The following is a 22,989-nucleotide window of genomic DNA, read 5'->3' as shown; positions in this document are numbered from 1 at the left end:
GCAGAAGAATAAATAGCTTAAACATTGGAAGTGCCAAAAACAAATGATCTGTTGGATTATATACTGCATGTAATTGTATACAAAACCTTTTGAAACAGAGATATACACTTCTCTCCCTAAGGCCAATATCCCAAAGATCAATAATTCCATAAATCTCCACATGCCTGCCAACAAGGAAGGTCAATGCAGAACAAATAACAATAACACAAGTGAACTGTGCAACCTCCATGAAAAGAGGGTCACAGTGAGGATACAGTTCACTGAATATGTCAGCAAATCCCCCAGGAACCTGAGGAGGCGAGAACACCATCCCCCGTGGAAATAGGACAGGAAAACAGCAGTGCACACAGAATAAAGCCACCGAATGCACAACACTTTATGCCCAGCTCACATTCATTTTTAATGAAGTATAATAAGTCATCGCAGCAGAGCAGAAATGAAATCTGCAGCCCCGATGATCTAACAACGCCAGGGCCTTTTCACACAGCACATCCGCTCACAGTGGTAGGAGCAAGGCGGGGCGCCAAATGTTTTCAACATCTCTGCAAACAGAAAATAACAACCCATGTATCTCTGTCGCTCCAGTAATGGCAACTCAGAGTAAAGGCCTCATTCCTTGGGCGACTTGTCAGAGGACAGTGAGAGCAAGGCAGACGGATGTTACAGAAATGGGTGTCCATCTAATTTATGATTCAAATACCTCAGCTAAGCTTTTCAAAGAGCAAAAAGAAACACCGCAGAGGGTTATTTGCTGCAACAGCAAAGACGTGTGTTTGAAACAGATGTTCTGTGCTCTACTGGCCAGGGTTCCTGCTGAAATGGCAAAAAAGAAACAATGGTCAAACTCAAAACCGAGGTCAGGACATACCTTTAACTGTGACGGTCCCTGTGCTGCTCGCCACTCCAAACTGGTTTCTTGCCATGCAGGTGTAGAGGCCTGCGTCAGAATTGGTAACGTTCCAAATCCGAAGATTACCGTTTTCAAGGATGGAGACCCTGTGACGAAGAGAGAAAAAGAAAACATGTTTACCACAAAGTATGAGGATCCACCATCAGTAACAAATGCAACGACATGTTTAAGCTTCCAGATCTCATCTATGTGGCATGAAGTAATACTTCAGACAGCATAAGATTAGATAAAAAAACAAAAAACAAATGTTTCTCCAAGTTCATCCTTTTAGTAGGGTAGTATTTTCAGGGCTGATTAATTCAGCGAACGGCTTTGAGATATCTGGGTCAAAAGTGGCTTCCTGCCCTTTATGCAACAGCTACAAGTGCTTCAAAAAGGTCAAAAGGCCTCAGCAAAAGTTGACATTTCCATAACAACATGCAAAAATGGAATGTGTGCTCTTGAAAGCAAGGTGCTGTGGGAAATCAAGGGTGGACCACCTCATCAAAGCACCCTGAATTTTAATTATCTGAAATGCGCTGCTGATTCTGCAAGCTGTAAATATAAAACGGCGTCAGCCTGATTGCGAGGGGGCAAAATGTTGCGTGGCGGCTAAATGGTTCTGTTCACTGATGAACGCAGTTGAAGGAGTCTGCATAGTCGTTGGTTACAGAAGGTTTGGAGATCCACACAATGCTTCTAGCTTCCCTTTCAAGGGGTTAATTGTAATTACAATTCACACGTGACACCATGCAGCTTCAACCAGTTATGAAAACCAGCGCTGATGTTGATATTGAAAGTAGTACCATAAAGCTGGAGCAGCACCATTGCAGAACCATTGTTGGCTGTTCCTTTGCTGACCCCACTCCCCCGCCCAAAAAAAACAAAAAAAACCCCAACTTACTGCCCTTTCAGGCAGCAATTAAAAGAACCTCTCGTGGCTGTAATAAAAGCATTTAATAAAAATGTATTAAAAAAAGCTGAACATTTTTCCAAGAGCCTCCTTGGTTGAATAAGCAATTTGATGAGACCCCGGGATATCTTCTTCTGAGACACGCAGCCGTCTGAATAGCTGAATAGGCCGTTATGTTGTCATGGCACTCTTTTTATTCATTTATTTTTGGAGAAAAAAAAAGGGACACAAAGCCTCGGCATACCACTTTAACTCTGTACCAGCTCAGATATTATTACCTGATTAACCTAGGTGCAACACAGTAAAAACAGCCAAACCAGTACGGATAAATGGAGGGGTTTGTTATGGTCATCCATCAACATTTAAGTTCTGTTAGGATGATGTTCATTTCAATTTGCAAAGTGGGAAAATCCGAGCCAAACTGAGACATGGCCCCCCAGACCTTGGAGGTCTACGGATCAGCTCAGAATCCGACTCATGCTCAGTGAAGGAACCACGTCTGTGACTTCAGGCAGAGGATGAGATGAGAGTGACATGCATGAAGCATCCTTGGTAAGTTACATCCGGATTTTCATTTAAGAAACGCTAACGCTGTATCCCAGATGTTTAATGGAGAGTGCACCTGCTCAGGAAACCGAGATCAGATGAGTAACTGGTCATTTTATGCCTCGTGAATTGATCTCATGCAGAGCCCCCGGTGAGAGTTGAGAATTAGCATCCACACCTGTCTCATTTTTCACCTGGCACTTTAAAAGCTTTCACCAGAGACACTTGAGATTAACGGATTTATTACTGCCAGTTTATCATAGCCGGATTGATCTTCTTCCTCTGCTGCTAATGTGCTCACCTCAGCTGGGAGCTCAGCTTCCACGCTGCTGGACGTATCTACATTCAAGTTGCACAATTTGTCAATTCAACTTACCAACAAGCTAATAATTAATTGCAATACGTATTTAATTAATAACCATAGGAAAAAAAAGTTAAGGAAATTTGTGTTTGGGAGATTATTTCTTTGTTGTAACGATGCTTCTTAATAAATCTTGTACTGTTGGAAAGCCTCTTTACTTTCCTTGTAAAGTAAACTTGTAAATGGTGCCACATTTGTAAGGAATATGTTTGGTTGGGGGAGCAGCAGAGCGGAGGATGTGGGTTGGACCCATGAAATATTTGCCAACTCTTCTCTGTCAAGGCCAAACAGCTAATTTTTCTGTTGCTATTGACCTGTTTTGAGCTTCTGGTACCCCCAGAAATACAGTTTCCTCAGCCTGTCAGCACTTATGTACGGTGGGCTGTCTTCTACAGACTTGCAGGACAACATGGCCGACGGCTCTCTGCCCATGGAACAGACTGCACGCAGCCAATATCTGGTCTCTTGGGCGGACAAGAGGTCTGCCATGACTGGCCTTCACCGTCAGGCCAGTTTGCGCTGGTGTCAGCAACACATGCACTGGAACCTGAACATGTGGAGGAACCCTATGTTCAGAGATGAGTCCAGATTCTGGCTACAGCATTGGATCGTAGAGTCAAAGTTGGAGAAGACGTGGAGAACACTATGCTGACTGCGGCACCGAACATCTTTGGTGGAGGCAGTCTGATGGTGGGGAGGCTCGTCATCATTGGAGGTAATCTCAACGCAGAGAGATATGGAGATGAGATTCTCCAACCAGTGGTGACCCTGCACCTCCACAGTCTGGGACCCAACTCTGTCCTCCAAGATGACAACGCTCGCCCTCCCAGAGCGGGTTTGGAGGTGGAGACCTGCCAGAAGTCCTGACCTCAACCCCACTGAACACTTGTGGGATCAGCTTGGGTTAGGGTTAGCTGTTTGTTCCAGAGCGACCAACACAACCACATCGGCTGACTTGGGATGAAATGCTGGTTGAAGAATGGGATCCGGATTTGTATTTAATTATTAAACTGCCAATATGTGTTGTTTCTTCAAACTTCAATCATCCAACCCACCAAGCACCAAACAAGAGTCAAAGGTGTTTGGCATCGGCAGGTAAATGTTTCATGGGTCCAACCCAAAAAGCTCTGCTGCCCCTCCCACCAATGCATGTTGCTTACACAAGTGGCGCCATGTAAAAGAGAAATGAACAGGCTTTCCAATGGCACAAGATTCATTATCAACAAGCATTGTTACTGTACAACAAAGAAATAATCCACCAAACAGAAATCTCCTGACTTTAAGTGCTAGGTTTATGTTAATATTCAAATAATGACTGTTACAGCAACATGCAACTTCCCTTAATCTCCATTCCCATCAAAGCAGTTACTTCAAGTTGAAAGCAGATCTGATCTGTTTGTCCAGCCCATTTAAGCTGACAGACGTCTGTCAGCTTAAATGAATGAGCATCTTCAGATCCTCAGCGAACACTCCTCTAAGGACATCATCGTGATGCTATCCTGAGACTGATGAACTTGTCATTTCCTCTCTTGTACTGTGTTGGCTCATCAAACTCGTATGGACCTGTTCCAGAGCCAGAGAGGGCAGTGTCCTGGGACCGCTCCACCAGCCTGTCTGTGCTGCTTTTGTTTGGCTTTGTTTAAGTACTTATTAAGTAGGTTGGGAGTTGCTGGCAGCCGTGTTTAAGCTTTGGTTCCTGTAGATGTTTGGAATCCTGCTGATGGGAGTCTCTTCTATTTTATTCGTTTATTTTGGCTGGGGCTCCCTTTTCCCTTTTACGGTGGACATCAGATTGCAACTTCCAGTGATTTTTGTTATTTGAAGGATACTTAATTAACTTTCCTCCCATGATAACTCCTAACGCTTCGTAATTACTTTAGAACATTAAAGACAGTTATCACTGTTAATACAGCTAGATCTAAATGAGATGATGTTGTTTGAAGTGTTTTCCAATCAGCAAGATATTTGGAGGTTGCCCTCTGACTGGTCAAATGTCCACAACTCTGGTTGCTATGTTTATGTTTTTCAACAATGACATGTCCAGAAATCCAGCCAAGCACGTTTGAGCCCCGAGGATGAGGACAGGAATATAAACGCCATCAATCAGAGGAACCAAAACAACCAACACCACACGCCGTCATCTCCGTGTGTGACAGCTGTGAAGGAATCCAACCCAAACTGGACAACGATTGTTGTGTCCTCACACGCAAATACACATTTCTTCACATCGACAACAAATATTGAACATAGAAGGAAGCTTCACCTTTTGAATAAATGCAGTGTCTGACTGTCGAAGGTAATCCTCACCTAATGACGTAACTAGTTAAAGTCTGGAAATCAAGTCTTGCAACTGTAACCTTCATAACACCTGGATCCAGCGCTGACAGTGATGTCCAAGGTAAGAACTCCAAGAACACAGAAAAGCATGTCCATTTTCATGCTCAGTGCTCAAAGGAGTAGGGACAAAAAGCATCTTTACCACTAACTGAAATTCATGTTTCAATTCTTGTGTTATATCAGAGATGGTTCACAAATGTACACATACACACACATAAATGCAGACAATACGTATGTTAGCTGGGAGGGAATATGTCAAAAATCATAAAGATTGTGCACTTGGTGACAAGTTTTTGATATTTAGCATGGTGTTAGTTATGGACATAAGGTTTTCAAAAACCACCGCAAACAAATTGTGACCCCCTAGTGGCCGGTTTGCAGAATATTCAAATTGGCTCCCACCGAAAAGACCAAAGGTCATATCTCAGCTTCTCTTAGTCCTAGATTGTTGTATATTGTCACTTTTTCTACTTTTTTGGTGCCAGGAATTCAATTATGAGATAAATTTCCTATTTCAAGGTCATGTTGAAGGTCAAATTTAATTTTCAAGGTCATTTTTTGCCTGAAAAAACTCCATATCTCTAGAATTAAGTCACATAAAAATATTTTATAGGGCTCTAGACCCCTGTTTTCACCCCCAAGGAATGCAATTTTCTGTTTATTGGACAGGTCACTATCACTGTAGTGTCAATAATCCGATGGGTGAGAACAGTGGCCTTCATTCAGGCTTAAGATGAAAAGAACCTCAGAACTAAGTCACAGTGAAAGAATAGGATTTTATTAAAATAAAACACAAAAAACATCAGCTGTGCATATTTAAACTCACTTAAAACCTACGCCTGCCTCTATTGCCTTGGTTATTAATTCATTTTGAATTTTCTGCAAACCGGCCACTAGGGGGCCATCCCAATTTGTTTGCGGTGGTTATGTCCAAACCTAACACCATGTCAAATATCAAAAACTTTGAAAAACGATTTTCATGAATTCCCTCCCAGCTATGTACATGCATATACACACCTCATTTACAACTCTGTTGTTTAGTTATTATTGTTCTTTTTTTAACAATAAGCATGTATTGTATAAAGTCAGTACCTGATGATGCTAATTATTCATCGTTTAATAGTCACGCATAAGTGAGTATAAGTGATTTCTTGGGGAGAGGTATCCTACTGGTTACAGAGGTGTGCTTGGGATGAATTCCCCTTGTTGGGATAATACAAAAAAGAAAGTCTAAGGAGGAGGTTCCTCAGTTGTGTGTGTTTTATAATTATCAGTGTGGCAGAGGTTATCCAGCCGTTTAATATAGACGTCCCTCCTGAAACCTTGACTTTATCATACAGTAGTCTGGATGTTTCATAATTATCAGTGTGGCAGAGGTTATCCAGCCATTGTCCCTCCTGAATCCTTGATTTTACCATCCATACAGTCTGGATGCTTCAGCCTCGCAGTGGCACCTAGGCTGAATGCACTTGTGAAACAGGGTTGATACGGTGTGACGCGGCGGTATATTTCTCCGCTTCACTGGGTCTTTTTCAAGTGGTAGATGTGATAAGAAAGTGCAGAGGCAGTTAGCGTAAGAGAATCTACTTCTAAAACCACATGGTGCTGCTGAGTGGAGGCTTTTTGGTTTATATCTGGCTGAGATAAAAGTGCTGAATGCAGGCTAACCAAAAATGCCCGTCAGTTACGAGAGCGCCTATTGCACGTGGGATGCTGTGCAGTTAATGACACTAAACCTACACGCTGATGAATTTGAATTATATGACCCATCAAATGGTACATAGTCCTACAAGTGACCGTGATCCCCAGCCGAGTGAGCGCAATTAAAACCACTACATGACCTGAATTACTGTGCAGAGTAAAGCTCAACTGACGGCTTCTTTTTTACACAATTAGTGTTGTAATTGAAACACAATTACCGTATTTTCTGGACTATAAGCCGCTACTTTTTTCATAGGTTTTCAACCATGCAGCTTATACAAAGGTGCGGCTATTCTGTGGATTTTTCTTCCACCGCTCGGGGCGCTGTAACCGGAATTAGAATCAAAACTAAGACAAAATAAATGCAAAGAAGAATACACTACTTCTTCTTTAGCAGATAGAAGTAGGTAGAAGCAGATTTCAAACAGATAAATAAATACCGGTTATTTTCTCTTGGTTCTGTCCCGTTTTAATCAGCAAAGTTGCTGCCGTGTTAAAAGACACTGTTAGGAAAGGATCTATTTAGGTACATACATGTACATAATTTACAGTTCAAAATCCTTCTGTACATGTAGTAAATATCTAATTCTAACAACATAAATATCTGCGGCTTGCATATCTTTTTTTTTTTTAAATAGAGTGGATGCGGTTTATATGCAGGTGCAGCTTATAGTCCAGAAAATACGGTATATGTATTTTCACACCATATTTATCAATGACATATTAAATGAGAGTAAATTCAAGAAAAACCTCAACTTCAATGAGAAGATATATTTGTACTCTCTGTCCTTTCTATCCCCTAAAGCCTTATCCTCAGAGACAGAACATGAGACTTGTGCATCTTGTAAGAGGCTCAAAAGCCCACCGGTGGAGCTAAAGGTAGCCGTGGCTTTTCTCTGTGATCCGTACTTTCCCTTCATTTATTTGGAAAACTAGTATGAAGCGGTCCTTTCATTGACAGTCCAGTAAAAAGAAGCAGACGGGCTGTCTACATACGTACTCATCACTTTTGTGGAGCTAATGGAACCGCAGAGGAGGTCAACTGAAGCACGTCAGCGCCGAGCACGAGCTGAATGAGTACTATTAACACATTTGCCTTCTCATCCGTGGCCCCAAACAACACCTCTGTTACAACGTGCCTGCCACGTGAGCAGACACGCACCCCGCGTCCTGGGGGAAGCCAGCACTCGGGCGGGTATCAATAATTCACAGGTGAGATGAACACAAGTGCCATTTCCTTTCATCCCTGCCTCACACAGCTTTAATGGATATGGTTTTAATTCACCTAAAAGAGGCAATTACTGTGAACACGGCCAAACGACCACATGCACTCATGTAATCCTAAAAAACACAGGTGTGTATTTTGGATGAGATCAAGCCTGGGAGGACGGGGGATGCTGAGAGCTGATCCTCTGCTCCCAGGGATGAGATGAAAGAGACAAATAACATCAGTCACAGCGCGGATATCACCGGTGTGTGAAGTCGAATTGGAGGTGAAATAGTCAGGTCGAAAGGAAGGGACTGCTTTTGTTAGTTTTCTTGCCTTCTCTTTGAGATGCTCTTAAATGCAGAGACTACCTTTTTGTAAGCTTCCACACAATCAACAAGGCCCTTGAAAGGCTTGTTTTGATCTTCAATTCAGACATGTTTTGTCTTTGATCTGCTTGATAAACTCAACGTTGAAGAGGCGACAGAGGAAATGCTTCAATTGAAAGAAAGTGAATCCCAAAAAGGCGAGCACCAACCACGGACAGAAGGTAGGGCTGGGTGATATGGACCAAAAGTCATATCTCGATATTTTCTAGCTGAATGGCGATACTCGATATATATTGATATTTTTTCTGTGCCATAATTGGGGTTTCCCCCAAAGCTTTATAGCATAGCATCTCTGTTAGCTTCATTTTTTTCTGAGGCAACCCCTTAAAAAGTCAGTTTTAATACAAAGCCTCGTGCCAAATGTCACACAGGTTCCTTTATTAACAGAGGTCTGCACAATATCAAAATGTATAAAACAAATGAAATAAAAATAAACTACCTGCATATATAGAATAAAAATGCTTCTTGAATAAAATAAAACAAATATCCCTTTCCTGCATAACAATTAAATTCAAATACACTGTGCAATTAATACAATGTAGACAGTAACAGGCAGACTTTTCCACTGAGGTTGACAGTTGTGCAAATAACAAAACATTTGTGCAAATCTCAAATAAAACATTCAAGTCAATTTGTCACAAAATAAGCTATATCAAAATCATAAAAAAAAAAATATATATATAATTTTTTTTTAAATCGATATAAACGATATTGTCTCGTACCATATCGCGTTTGAAAATATATTGATATATATTAAAATCTCGATATATCGCCCAGCCCTACCAGAAGGCAGCTGCTGTGAAGCGTGGGCCTGAGATGTGGCTTTAAACACAGCCTCGTTAGCTTGTTAAACAGAAAAGTCAGATCTTGAGAGTGCAGGGCGGGGGCCTGCGTGCATTTCTAATCAACAGAGTAAATAAAAATTGCTGTTGGAATGAGCGCTAAGATTCTAATCAGGGAAATTCCTCATCCATGCGACGACGGGAAGAACGACGAGTCACTGCAATCAGCTCAGATCTTTTATACACAAAGGTTATTTCTTTTGTCCAGGCATACAGTTCAACAGGTACTCACTCACAAATAACGATGAAGTTTGAGAAGAGTGCTGCAGAGAGCAAGTTGGAAATGGTGTTTTTTTTATTTTCTCCTGCGGTGAGCTTGTAGATGGGTGAGGCGTGTCTGTGTAAGTGTTTCCAACCCTCGCTGGCCGTCTTCGACCTACCTGCAGGTGCTGTTTTTAATCATAACTGTATCAAAATGTCAGTGTTGCTAACAGAGCTTGAGGCCAGAGGCTGTTATGTTGCTGGTGAGCAGAAGAAAGGTGAGGTCACCACATCCTCTGAGCCAGGACAAGGGGTGGGACCTAACTTTAGGTGTTGATCTATGCTTTTGGCTGCTTTAAAAACCCTGAAGTGTGGAGGGAGGAAGGGGCTGTAGAAGATAAATTGAAAGGCTGTTCATCTACGGCTCCCCACAGTGTGCTGTGCCGGGGAGAAACGGCCTTGTCAGCGGTATAAATCAAGCCCAGCTGTGCAGCACAGAGCCAGGACAGCAAGACCTGCAGACCACGGTACGACTGCAGCACCACCTCTCAGATGTCTTCTTATTGTTGCAACGTGAATAAATGACGGCACCTTTCTATTTCTTGTAAATCCATTAACACTGAAATAAATGATAAATTAGAGACTGCAAAACAGGTGCCCTCCTTTTTTTCTTCTCTCTGTAGACACTGTTTAATACAAGGTGCATAATTTACTTCTGGCAGATAAGCTATAGGGTTGGTTTATTATTGCTGAAGGCAGACTTTTAGGAATTAATGCTTGGCTCCATTAGGTCAAGGAAATTATCCTAACCATTATTAACAAAAGAATAACACTGAAAAGAGAAGCGCTGCAGGATAAGACACAGAAATATTTTTGGTTGCGATAACTGAGCAAATCTCCACCGAGGGTCGCCTTCGTCTGGAGCTTTTCTCTCCAGGGGGTTATCTTCATGAAATTCAGCTTGTTACTTTTTGAATAATATTGTTGAGAAGCAGTTGATTGGCAAATATCACAAACAAAAGACAGGAAATAAATATGTTTCACAATAAAACTAACCATACAGAAAATGCATTCAAAGATAGAGGGAGTTGTTATTGCCATGTCAGACACGAGGTGGAATTAAATATGTTTCCCTGGTCCCGGTGCCACCCAAATGACACAATACAATAAGAAGTAAAATATAGTAATAAACTTCATAATATTAACAAAGGTGTGGAAAAACACTTCAATATCAACAGTCAGCAGCAAACGTTGGCTAGTTTTAGTTGGCAGTTGAGTTCAAAGTGGTTTATGCTGTAAAAGTGATCAGATATGGGGACGATGATGATGGTGCGTGTCCAGGGAGGGTGTGGTCCTTCACAATGCAGGAGGCCCTTTCCTGCATCTGGAGGTGTAATGTTCATGTTGCTTGTAATTAAATCTGCCACTTTAACCTAAACTTAATTTATAAGTTGTTTTTGTCCTTTAGGCAAGTGAGGCCCTACCTTCTGGCTTAGCAAGCCATCACCAACACCTTTACAAATCCTGAGAAAGTTTTGCTTTTCAGCAGATTTTCAGAAATGATGGATACATCTCAGTAAAATGCTGACAAGACCTGCATCCTGCCCCCTTAATGAATGGTATATGTCCTAAATACACGTCTAGACGAGGGCTTCCTTTCACTGCCACATCATCAATATAAAGATATTACTTTGGTACTTTTGTGCTGATGTTGGAACACTTGCACACCTTATCAATCAGTTCACAGCAATATTTGTCCCCTTAAGTTTCTGGCTGAGCTGTCTGACATGAGGTGAACCTGAACAAATGATGGAGTGACTCAACTAATGCTCCAATGATGGAGTGACTCAACTAATAAACCTGAATTGTCCTTTCTACAGATAGGTGGTAAAAAAGCCCCATGATGATCATTTAAGCTGATTATTGGAGGCAATGTGATAATAAAGTTAGAATATAGCTCCAATGACTCAACTAATAAACAAGACATTTAATACAAAGGACTCAATGATGGGCCGGGGTACCACAAAACTGTACAATTATTTTCCAGTTTTTACGACAACAAAAAAAAGTTTATTTGTGGCCACTGCTGCATGGAAGTGCTGCGTTACAGCAGAGCACATTATTTAAAAGGATAAGTAGAAACTCGGCAGTTACTTTCCAAATCTTGACTATGGATTTGCAGCTGGAGGCAGGGTCGTGGGGTGTTTCTTGTCATTAACACGTGTGGGGTGTGTGTGTGTGTGTGTGTGTGTGTGTGTGTGTGTGTGTGTGTGTGTGTGTGTGTGTGTGTGTGTGTGTGTGAGGGGGGGGGTGTCTCCAGGGCACCAGCTGGCATCGAAGACTCCTACTTTAGGAAAACACGGCTAGAGGACAGAGCTGCATTACAAGTATTAATCTCTCACTGTGGACCTCGCTAACGCTTCTGCTCTTGTGTGAATTACCATAATGTAAGCAGAAAGTTCTTCCCCACAGCCTCGGCAGCAAAAATCTATTTCTCTCTATGTTTTTTTTTTTTTCTTGATAGATACAGTAGGCGCGCTACTCTTCTGCACAGCATTATAAAACCACTGAGCAGTTTTTCTTAGAGAACTGAATGTTTCATTACAGGAAAAAGACAAAAGCAGTATACTCTCGGTAAAAAGAATGTTTATATCAGCATAATAATCAGATTTTACTACATTAACAGGAGGAAAGTGTGCGTTAATCGTGATGCTTCTTACATGTTTGTGTACTGGATGAAGCCTTTATGACATTATTATTATGCAATTATATATATGATTGTAAGTCACTTTCTAAAAGGCTTGTTTACTGAGGTTTATGATATTCACATCAATCAGAATCCTTGAATTACCCCTGCAGGGATTTGTGATGTCATATTGTCAGCCCTGCTCTGACAGCGTGAGGGTTTCTACTCTATTACCGTCAAAAAGGTTTTAATTTGACAAGGTGCAGGAAGTGTCTGGTGCATAGCAACAGCTTAATGTGGTAACTTCAATGCTTCCATTTCACATTTAGCTGTGACTGAAATACACAATTTGCTGCCCTATAATAGAGACGCTCTCAGAAGTAACAGCGTCTAGAACGGAGCGTGTTTTATGAAAAGGTGCTCCAATAAAGCAACTTGACTGAGAACGTCTTAATTCCTGTCTGAGGAACATGATGTGATTATGTTGGTAATTGCATTTAGAGTAGAGGGGGTTATCGACCTGGGGTTTGTGGGGGGGGGGTTCTGTTAATCACAAACTCCCCTCTTGGTTTATTCTCCTTCTTGAGATATTCATCCCTATCCGTGTGTTTCCCTTAAGGAATAAAGAGCACACATGTTCCGCAAAAAACTGTCAGGGGAACCAAGATGGATTACTTGTGCTGTGCTGGCGGATTCTCACTTTGAAAAATGATATCAGCCACCGTCTCCCGGATAAAAATAATCCTTCCAGCCATACATGGGATGCAGACGGGCGAAGAGGTTCCTGACCTAATCTCAGCAAACATCTCAGAATTCACTTTCCTTCTGGTCACAGATTCATTTTAGTCACAACTCAGAACCAGTTTCACAAACCATCTTCTTCCATCTCCAGAAAAAGGGGGTTAAATGGCTGATTCAGCGACGGTTTGGTCAGTTTGATAGATGAAAATGCACGGATGATCCAAAGTCTTAAATGTTTAATGGATATATATTATGACTGCGAATGCAGGCGGTGTGGTAGTAACAGCGAGACAGCAGATGGATCTACACATCATCCTGATGGACTCTAGATACAACAGCAAAATCAATCCATGCCTGTGATCATGAGCGATGAGCAGAGATGGGTGTGAAGCCACTTCATGAGGGCAGAGTTCTTTAGTCTGATGTCGTTACGTTTGAAGTCCATTTGTGTGGAGGATCCTCCCTTCTCTCACTTTTTATGACTTTTCTGTTCACAGGCTGAACAGAGGCATCGCAGCACCTCATCAGCTTGTGATTACACCGGACGCCAACATTCAAACCTTTAGCTTGATGCCAACAAGGAAGCGAGGATCACTGCAGTTCATCGACCGACCACTGGGGACCGTCGCTGTGGGTGACACTCAACTTTGCAGCAGAAGGAGACATATTCACAGGCTGGTTCCTGGTTTTCTTCTCCACGACAGCTGTACAGGAGGTGAATTTGTGCCCCATCAGGGGAAACTATATAGAGTAATAACTGTATGTTATTACTCTATATGCTGTCTAGAGTCTAGAGTCTAGACAGCATCTTGTCATTGTTTGGCTTAAGGTTTTTCTCCCACTAGGGGAGTTTTTACCTGCCATTGTTTATGTTATGTTTAATAATTGCTCGGGGATCATGTTCTGGGTCTCTGTAAAGCGCCTAGAACAACTTCTGTTGTAATAGACGCTATAAAAATAAAATTGAATTGAAATTGAATGTATAATTAGGGGCGTGGGATTTTTTTCACAGCCAATCTGTCATCACTTTTATCTTCTGCGCTACAACCAAAGATCTAACGGAGCATAGTGATTCAACTTTAAAATAGAATATATTTTGTTCTGCTGAAAGACCGCTGTGACCGGCTGTGGGTTGTCCTGGAAAGGTTTAAGGATGAAGCTCAGCAGCTTCTTGCTCGTCAGCTAAAGGACGTTGTCATTTCTACGTTTGAAATGACATCCCCTGGCATGGAATGGTGGACAGATCTAGGAGTCACGGTGGATCATTTCAGGACTAGTCCAAGCACATGTCCGCTGGAACCTGCCATACAGTAAATTAGCCCGCGCCGCTGGTAGCAGGAGGCTACGTGAGCATGGGCTCCAAGAGGAGCTCTGCTAGTCCTCCTTTCAGCTCTAACAGCACACATGTCGGGTGTTGTTGACACTTAGTGACAATGTTTGGACAGATATGGTTCATGTAAAGTAAAATCCATTAGAACCGTAGCTAAACAATGCTAAGTCAGCCAAGCTAAAATGGCTATGGCGTCGCATAGCCTATAGGGTTGCCACCTTTCAGAAATAGAAATAAGGGACGCCCCGATTTCAGCAGCGCAGGCGCCAAAAAAAGGGACATCCCCAAAACTTCTAAACTGCATAGAAATGTATTTATTTTATATGAAAAAACAAAACGCTTTGATTTAAAGTTTAAAGTGCTTTAATAGCATTGAACTTGCATGACTGTACAACTATACTAGCAACTGAAATAGCCTCCTATGCTACGTTTGTCCACATCAGCTAAGATGTAGAATATAGCCTACAGGTGAAGAACATGGTGTAAAAGTTAATTTATTTCAATAATTCAACTTAAAAAGGTGAAACTAATACATGTATATTACATAGTCTCATTACAGGCAAAGCAAGATATGTTAAGCCTTTATTTGTTATAATTTTGATGATTGAATTCTTTATTGATTTCATAATAGGCTATATTCTTTTTTTTTAGATTTTTTTATTTGGGGTTTTCATAAACTGTGAGTCATAATCACCAAAATTATAACAAATAAAGGCTTGAATGTAATGTCACTTTGCATGTAGTGGGAAATAATATATTTGTTTCACCTTAAGTTGAATTTACTATGAATGAAGTTTTGCAATATATTCAAATTGTCCGACCTTCACCTGCATATTATGATATCAATAAATAAGAGCATAATATGTGTCTGTATTGGTTCAATACAGAACGCAACTTTTAATTCCCAATTACGGAACAATTCCATATTTCGAGGGACGGGTGGCGACCCTACTCACATATGGTGGGTGGGTTCCAGTCAGCTAGCCAGGTCAAACCTCTGGGTGACGTCCCAGGGGGTTGTCCACTTGTTCTTATACAGTCTCTGGATTACACACAGCATGCCGAGAACCACCTGAGTGACAGGAGCATCCATAATACAAGCGGAACCTTGTGCTTCAGAAATAGTCCCACACCTTGTTTTTCTCTGCTCCCATCTCTCAGATCAGCGGTGCAACAAAAATGTCCTGCCATTCTGCCCTGAGGCAGTTCACACACCAAACAAGCACAGATGTCCTGCCGCACAGACGTGATTGATTATACTCAACACCGTTCAGAGAATTTTCATGACTCATTTTCTTTCTTTTTTCTTTTTCTTTACCTTGTCTGCACATATATTAATGGTTAATACCATGCTGGTAAGAACCTAAAGCATATATATGTGCATTTTTGATATAAAATATATATGATATATTTTTAAATACGTCACATATATTTTTATATATATTATATATTTTTTTTATTAATATATATATATATATATATATATATATATATATATATATATATATATATATATATATATATATATATATATATATATATATATATATATATATATATATATATATATATACGGGACCAGGGAGAGACACGAGCAGCAACTACCTTAGGTCCCCAGGACCCAATCAAAGCTAGGTTAGGCTACTGCGACTATCTGACCCCCAAAACTGCAGAGCGAGCATGCAGGTGAACGAGGATATGTGTATGTCTGTGTGTGTGTGTGTGTGTGTGTGTGTGTGTGTGAGAGACTCGTTTTCTAAAAGAAAAAGACATATGCTTTGGTCCACTGATGCAGTTTAATAGTATTTAAAACAAATATTAAATATTTAAACCCCGAGTAAAGCAAATTCAGAGAGCTGCATGGCAGGATGTTATACAGCACAGTGGAGCAGACAGCCTGGTTTCTATTAAAGTTTCAATGACAATCCATATTTATGTCTCTTTATCAAGTTATAAATGGAAACTACAGCATTAATATCAAAGTAGAACAGTTATGTTGTTGGGCTTTTTTTTGTTTTTGTAAAAAGTAGAAGTCCACATTTAGATAGTAGGCCCCACAATAAAATCAGAGCGTTAGCATGACCTCTCAGAGCCAAACATAGATCCTTTTAAAGAGATACTCCCATAAATATGTTTGCTGTTATGTTAATTAATCTAGTAAGGATTCAGTTTTATTCCGGTTTAAGAGACCCGAGCTGCCGTGTTTTCTGTGTGTATCTGAGGAAAACTTAAAATAAATCTGGATGTAATTAAAAGTGTGATAAAAAACAAAACACAAACACTACAGGGAGGTCTAGGACTTTTGCACTTTCTACAAGTTAAAAGACTGAAGACACTGAATTTTGGAGTTTGACCCAGAAAAAGCTTTTCGTTGTGCTTCTGGATTTTACGCCAAGGTCTTAATCATCTTTACAGGCCTTAAAAAGAAATCAATCAGGCAGCTGCAGCTGATCCAGAACGCTGCCGCCAGAGTCCTTACAAACACCAGGAAACTGGACCATATTACACCGGTCATGAAATCACTACACTGGCTTCCAGTGAGTCAAAGGATAGAGTTTAAAATCTTACTGCTGGTCTACAAAGAACTGAATGGTCTTGGACCAAAATACATGCTGGATCTGTTAGTTCCTATGAAGCTCCCAGACCCCTGAGGTTCATCTGGATCTGGTTTGTTGTGGTTCCAGAACCAGAACCAAGCAAGGTGAGGCAGCGTTCAGTTATTCTGCTCCTCACCGGTGGAACAAACTTCCTGTAGACCTGAGGCCTGCTCCAACAGTAGATCCTTTAAATCAGACTTAAAAACATTACTATTTACTGAAGCGTACTCTTAAATGAAATACTTACCTGCTGGACTCTACTGCCCTTATTTTTAACAGCTTGTGCTTTGTATTATTTTACCTATTTTCTTATCATTTTATTTGTTATTAACTGTTTAATTGTGTCTTGCTGCTTTTAATGTTGATGTAAAGCACTTTGAATTACCTTGTGTTGAATTGTGCTATACAAATAAACTTGCCTTGTCTTAAAATCAGGATTAAAGGACACAGAGGAATCTGGTGTTCAGGGAAGGGTTGGACTTTGGTCCCATTAAAAACTGAATTATATAAATAGGGTGCTGTGATATGTTTTGCTTTGGACAGTCCAAGTATCCCATGTAATAAGACAACCCAGCTTTATAAATATTGAACAATGTCATGATATGCTCTGAGTGCTGGTTGATTTGGTGCAGAATTATTGTTAAAAACCATTTTGATTTTGAAACCCTGTGTTAGATACTTCAAGACTGGTTTTATCATTTATGTCCAATGTTTCCTGATTGTTCTTTTCCAAATGCCTTGTATAGAAGAAGTTAAAAAAAAAAAGTCTCACGATCAGACCTAAGGTGACTATATTTAACCACAGCAAGCAACAGACGGATCACTCTCATCCAACCCAAATTTATGTGGAGCTCACCGCCCCTCAATCAAACGCTGCCGCCACCCACTCAAAACCCAAATGGCAGTTCATCTTTACCTAGAATGAGGTGTCTTTCAGGGCAGCCCCTGGTAAAGATTTGAAAATGCACCCTGAAACAACTAAAGTAAAAGAAAAGCTAACTGCTAACTGTTAATCAAATATGATGGAGCTGTAATGAGTCATCTGAGTGGGAGCGTTGACGTTAGAAACCCCATAAAGATAGTGGTCACATGAGAATAAAAACAGCTGCTGTGAAAATGGCCTGGTATTACTTTAATTACTGATAAACCTGACTACTCACGGCACATCCAGTTCCTACGACTGATGTTTACATCAGTGAGGTTATTCCCACCTCAAACTCTGAAGCATGTTTGGATAAAAGGAACATTTATTCTCCTCTACAGATTTGTGCATGCTCGCAGCTACTTCTGAATAAGAAACACTAATCCTCGCTTTGTTCCCATCCTTAGGTGAGTGGCACCTCATGCCTTCGCCTTCTCTTTTTCTCTGTTTTAGCTCCTGACAAGGCACACAGGTGTAGGCAGAGGCAACAATGCACAGCACAGGTCATCTCTCATGTCAAGCAGTAAACATCTGCACACGGCAGAGTGATGAGCTGCGTCCTTCCTGGAAGCTTCCAGCATGCAGGATTGGCAGAGCTCACGGCTAACCTCCTCAGAGAGTCAGAGCTGCGCTTAAAAGCAGATGTTCAATTACAGCTAAATGGGAATATTAAAAAACATGACGAGAAAAATTGTGAACAGACATTTAAATGTTATAAACAATATTTTTAATGAGCGTAGCAGCATGTGACCTTCGAATTAGATGACTAAAATAGCAGCTATGCTCCTCTGTTAACGCAGATCAGTTAATCAGCACATTTATTCATACACCTGTTTCCACACAGCACTTATTAATTCTGTAGTCTGTACATAATTAGACACCGAGACATGTGAAGTGACTCTTATTAAAATCTCTGTGAAACAGGGCAGGGGTGTTTGAGGAAAACTGAGAGACGAGCGAATCAGCGTGAAGCTCGCTGCCATGCTGCTCTGCGGTTTCGATGCTCTCATGACACCGATTCTTTCTGGAGTTGGTCTGGCAGAGCATCCCCTCGTCTTATCCTGTGCCGGGTCACGGGATCTGGCAGAGCGTCCCCTCGTCTTATCCTGTGCAGGGTCACGGGATCTGGCAGAGCATCCCCTCGTCTTATCCTGTGCAGGGTCACGGGATCTGGCAGAGCTTCCCCTCGTCTTATCCTGTGCAGGGTCACGGGATCTGGCAGAGCACCCCCTCGTCTTATCCTGTGCAGGGTCACGGGATCTGGCAGAGCATCCCCTCGTCTTATCCTGTGCAGGGTCACGGGATCTGGCAGAGCATCCCCTCGTCTTATCCTGTGCAGGGTCACGGGATCTGGCAGAGCTTCCCCTCGTCTTATCCTGTGCAGGGTCACGGGATCTGGCAGAGCTTCCCCTCGTCTTATCCTGTGCAGGGTCACGGGATCTGGCAGAGCTTCCCCTCGTCTTATCCTGTGCAGGGTCACGGGATCTGGCAGAGCATCCACTCGTCTTATCCTGTGCAGGGTCACGGGATCTGGCAGAGCATCCCCTCCTCTTATCCTGTGCAGGGTCACGGGATCTGGCAGAGCATCCACTCGTCTTATCCTGTGCAGGGTCACGGGATCTGGCAGAGCATCCCCTCGTCTTATCCTGTGCCGGGTCACGGGATCTGGCAGAGCGTCCCCTCGTCTTATCCTGTGCAGGGTCACGGGATCTGGCAGAGCATCCCCTCGTCTTATCCTGTGCAGGGTCACGGGATCTGGCAGAGCTTCCCCTCGTCTTATCCTGTGCAGGGTCACGGGATCTGGCAGAGCACCCCCTCGTCTTATCCTGTGCAGGGTCACGGGATCTGGCAGAGCATCCCCTCGTCTTATCCTGTGCAGGGTCACGGGATCTGGCAGAGCATCCCCTCGTCTTATCCTGTGCAGGGTCACGGGATCTGGCAGAGCTTCCCCTCGTCTTATCCTGTGCAGGGTCACGGGATCTGGCAGAGCTTCCCCTCGTCTTATCCTGTGCAGGGTCACGGGATCTGGCAGAGCTTCCCCTCGTCTTATCCTGTGCAGGGTCACGGGATCTGGCAGAGCATCCACTCGTCTTATCCTGTGCAGGGTCACGGGATCTGGCAGAGCATCCCCTCCTCTTATCCTGTGCAGGGTCACGGGATCTGGCAGAGCATCCACTCGTCTTATCCTGTGCAGGGTCACGGGATCTGGCAGAGCATCCCCTCCTCTTATCCTGTGCAGGGTCACGGGATCTGGCAGAGCAGATGGGCTTTTAAAGGGAGACGTCTTTAGAAGACGTGACAACCCTGCTTGTTTTCTCTTCCAGGGTAGAAGGGATGTGTAAAATGCAAGAGGGCGAGCATACCAGTGGATCACAACGACCGAAATACGAAGCAAGACAGCATTAAAAATAATCAATGCAAACCAGATACCCTGCCACGTTTTCTAGAGATGTACCGATCGCTCGGCAACCGATCGCAATCGACCGATCAGTCTCTACAAAGCATCAACACTGAAAATAGCGTCGCCGGTATGGGAGTTTTACAATGTCCGAAAAGGACAATAAATTTGCAGTTTGCAATTTTGATAGCTAATAATACAACATCAGTGTCGCGTCATTGAAGAATTTATGGATTTCACGCTGTGATTGGAAATATCGGGATGGGCAGATAATGCTTTTGGTTATCGGTGATCAGCCCTCAAAATCCTGATCGGTGCATCTCTACACGGTTCCCCACTTTAACTAATTCAGGGTTCCTACTCTTTCCCTGAAATTATTTTCCAGGACTTTTGCAGAGCATTTTAAGCAAACAGTTTTTTTCTCACTCACTTTCTTATTGCCAGACAATAAAACGTGTGTGAAATACTGGATAAAGTGCAGCCCACTGAAGATTACCTGTTAACTTTAATTAGCTCCAGCTCTGCTGAAATCAGAGTTGCATTCACTACACGCAGCCAAATCAGTAAAGGACACGCCCACTACAGCTCTGCTCTGCCTGTCACTAAACGCAGGACAGGTTGTGGCCGTGGGAGAGAAAAACATCACATCTAACAATACTTTTCAACTTTCAGTCTCGTTACAGTCAACTGGAAGCACTGGGTTGGAGAACTGCTCTAAGCAGAAGAGGACATTTGATTGGCAGGTAGCGTCACGTGGGGCTCTGCGCCCGCTAGAAGCAGAAACGCTGGGCCTTCTCCTCCATGGTGATCAGCTGAAACCAGATGTACAGACGCAGAACTTTTAACCTGTTTACATTCACTAACAAGGCAGGGGGAGTATCATTTTCCATGAAAACTTAACCGTCTCCAGGACATTTGACCTTTTTTTCTCATTTTACATGTGTTTTCCAAGACTAGAAAATTGACCAATCACTTTCCAGGTTTTCCAGGTTTTCCGGGACCTGTGGGAACCCTGTAACTTTAGCAAATGCTAACTGTGCTCACACCTATGGAACATGTCACACATCAGGAGACATCTCTCAATGCTCCAAAACTGTTTCAGGAGTGTCAACATTTCTGTGTTGACTCGTGCACTGTGCTCGCTCTACAGCGTGTGTATAAACAGTTAGTTAAAAGCATAAATCAAGAGGGGTAAAACTGCACATCTTAGCTTATTTTATGACAGATTTGTGTAACTTTATGGGATTTATCGGTCAACAGAATACAAGAAGCAGGGGATTATTGTGGGGCCAATGTTTTTTGGCCGGATTTTGAAACCTATTAGTGTGTGACGCTGCTCGGACACGTGTCAGACTGGAGGGTGTTTCGCTATAACAAGTCACTGGAATTTGAACATGTTTAATGTGGAATTATGGTGTATTAAGATAAAAACCACAATAAGAAAAATATCAAATCTATAAATATACACCTCTGATTCACGTGTGATCAGGCCATGCAAAAGAAAAGAAAAAAGTTTAGGTAGTTCGGAGGAGTGTTTTCCTGCGGTATTCTTGATCAGTGGATAAAAACCAGTCATTTCAGGAATGGAAGAAACTGCTGTTGTGGTTCATAATTACTCAAAGATGTTGAACGGTAAGCTATCGAAATCCACCAGCTCACCTGTTTAAGCGAGTGCCTACGAGGGCCCCTCCAGGCTAAACACAACTGGTGGCAGTTTATGAAAAAAATAGCTACTTAAGCAAAAATAGTTGCTCAAACTGTACAAATACTTCTACATTTAACAGTAACCATTGATCCCAATGTCAGCTGGACCGCCCGCTACAACAGCAACCCAACTTCTGCTGGACCGCCCGCTACAATATAAGCTCACGCTGGGCTTTCTTGTATAAAGGGACTGTTGTGTTGGGTGGGAAGGGAACGCTTCAACAACAACAAAAAGTCTAACCACCACTTATTCATGCTGGATCCTGCTATGTGATTTCTTCACTCACTCACTTCACTCAGATGTAAGTCGCTTAGGATAAAAGCATCTGCTAAATGACAGTAGTAGTAGTAGTAGTAGTAGTAGTAGTAGTAGCAGAGGTGTCAAAAGTATTCACATTCATTACTCTGGTAGAAGTATAGATACTAGAGTTTAAAAATACTCCTGTAGAAGTTGAAGTATCAACTCAAGTTTTTTACTCAAGTAAAAGTATAAAAGTACTGGTTTTAAAACTACTTAAAGTATAAAAGTAAAAGTAATGTAAGGGGGAAAAAAGCCATTAAGGACAAAAGCCATTGAAAATGAATGCATCTTAGTATAATGCAAATATATTAAAGAAGCATATATGTGTACTATTGAGCATTAACATGTGTTTCAGAGAGCAGGAGATATGATGACTAGTTGCCTATAAGTATTGTAATGGTGCAAAAAGTCAAACTTCAGAGCATGTTATCATTTATCCTAACCTTTATTGGAATGTACATCCAAGTTTAGTTGCAGGAATCTGAGGGAACGGATGTAAGAACAAAACTGGACAAGAACATCTGAAACAACCACAACCAAATTCACTCTATCCGGATGGAGCAATTTAACTGGATAGTTTTTTATTAAAGGCCGAAATGAAATAGAGTAACGAGGCTGTTTTTAAAATGTAAGGAGTAAAAAGTACAGATAATTGTGTGAAAATGTAAGGAGTAAAAGTAAAAAGTCGTCTGAAAAATAATTACTCCAGTGAAGTATAGATAACCAAAATTTCTACTTAAGTAAGGTAACAAAGTATTTGTACTTTGTTACTTGACACCTCTGAGTAGTAGTAGTAGTAGTAGTAGTAGTAGTAGTAGTAGTAGTAGTAGTAGTAGTAGTAGTAGTAGTAGTAGTAGTAGTAGTAGTAGTAGTAGTAGTAGTACAACAGAAATCCCAACGTCAGCTGGACTGCTCTCTACAACA

The 22,989-nt window shown here is 41.8% G+C and overlaps 1 protein-coding gene across 4 annotated transcripts in view; it reads right to left on the bottom strand.

Moving 5' to 3' along the window:
* LOC133448934 (contactin-4-like) overlaps window positions 1-22,989 on the bottom strand; it is a 242,039-nt gene that overhangs the window by 30,406 nt on the left and 188,644 nt on the right. For all 4 annotated transcript variants that reach the window (XM_061727954.1, XM_061727956.1, XM_061727955.1 and 1 more), the window contains one exon: window positions 869-996. In XM_061727954.1, coding sequence (XP_061583938.1) covers window positions 869-996 — 128 coding nt within the window. The remainder of the gene's footprint in view (window positions 1-868; window positions 997-22,989) is intronic.

This window comes from Cololabis saira, chromosome 8 (assembly GCF_033807715.1).
Source record: "Cololabis saira isolate AMF1-May2022 chromosome 8, fColSai1.1, whole genome shotgun sequence".
Lineage (NCBI taxonomy): Eukaryota > Metazoa > Chordata > Actinopteri > Beloniformes > Belonidae > Cololabis > Cololabis saira.
The sequence above is the reverse complement of the archived record's forward strand: the minus strand, read 5'-3'. Positions and strand labels throughout refer to the sequence as shown.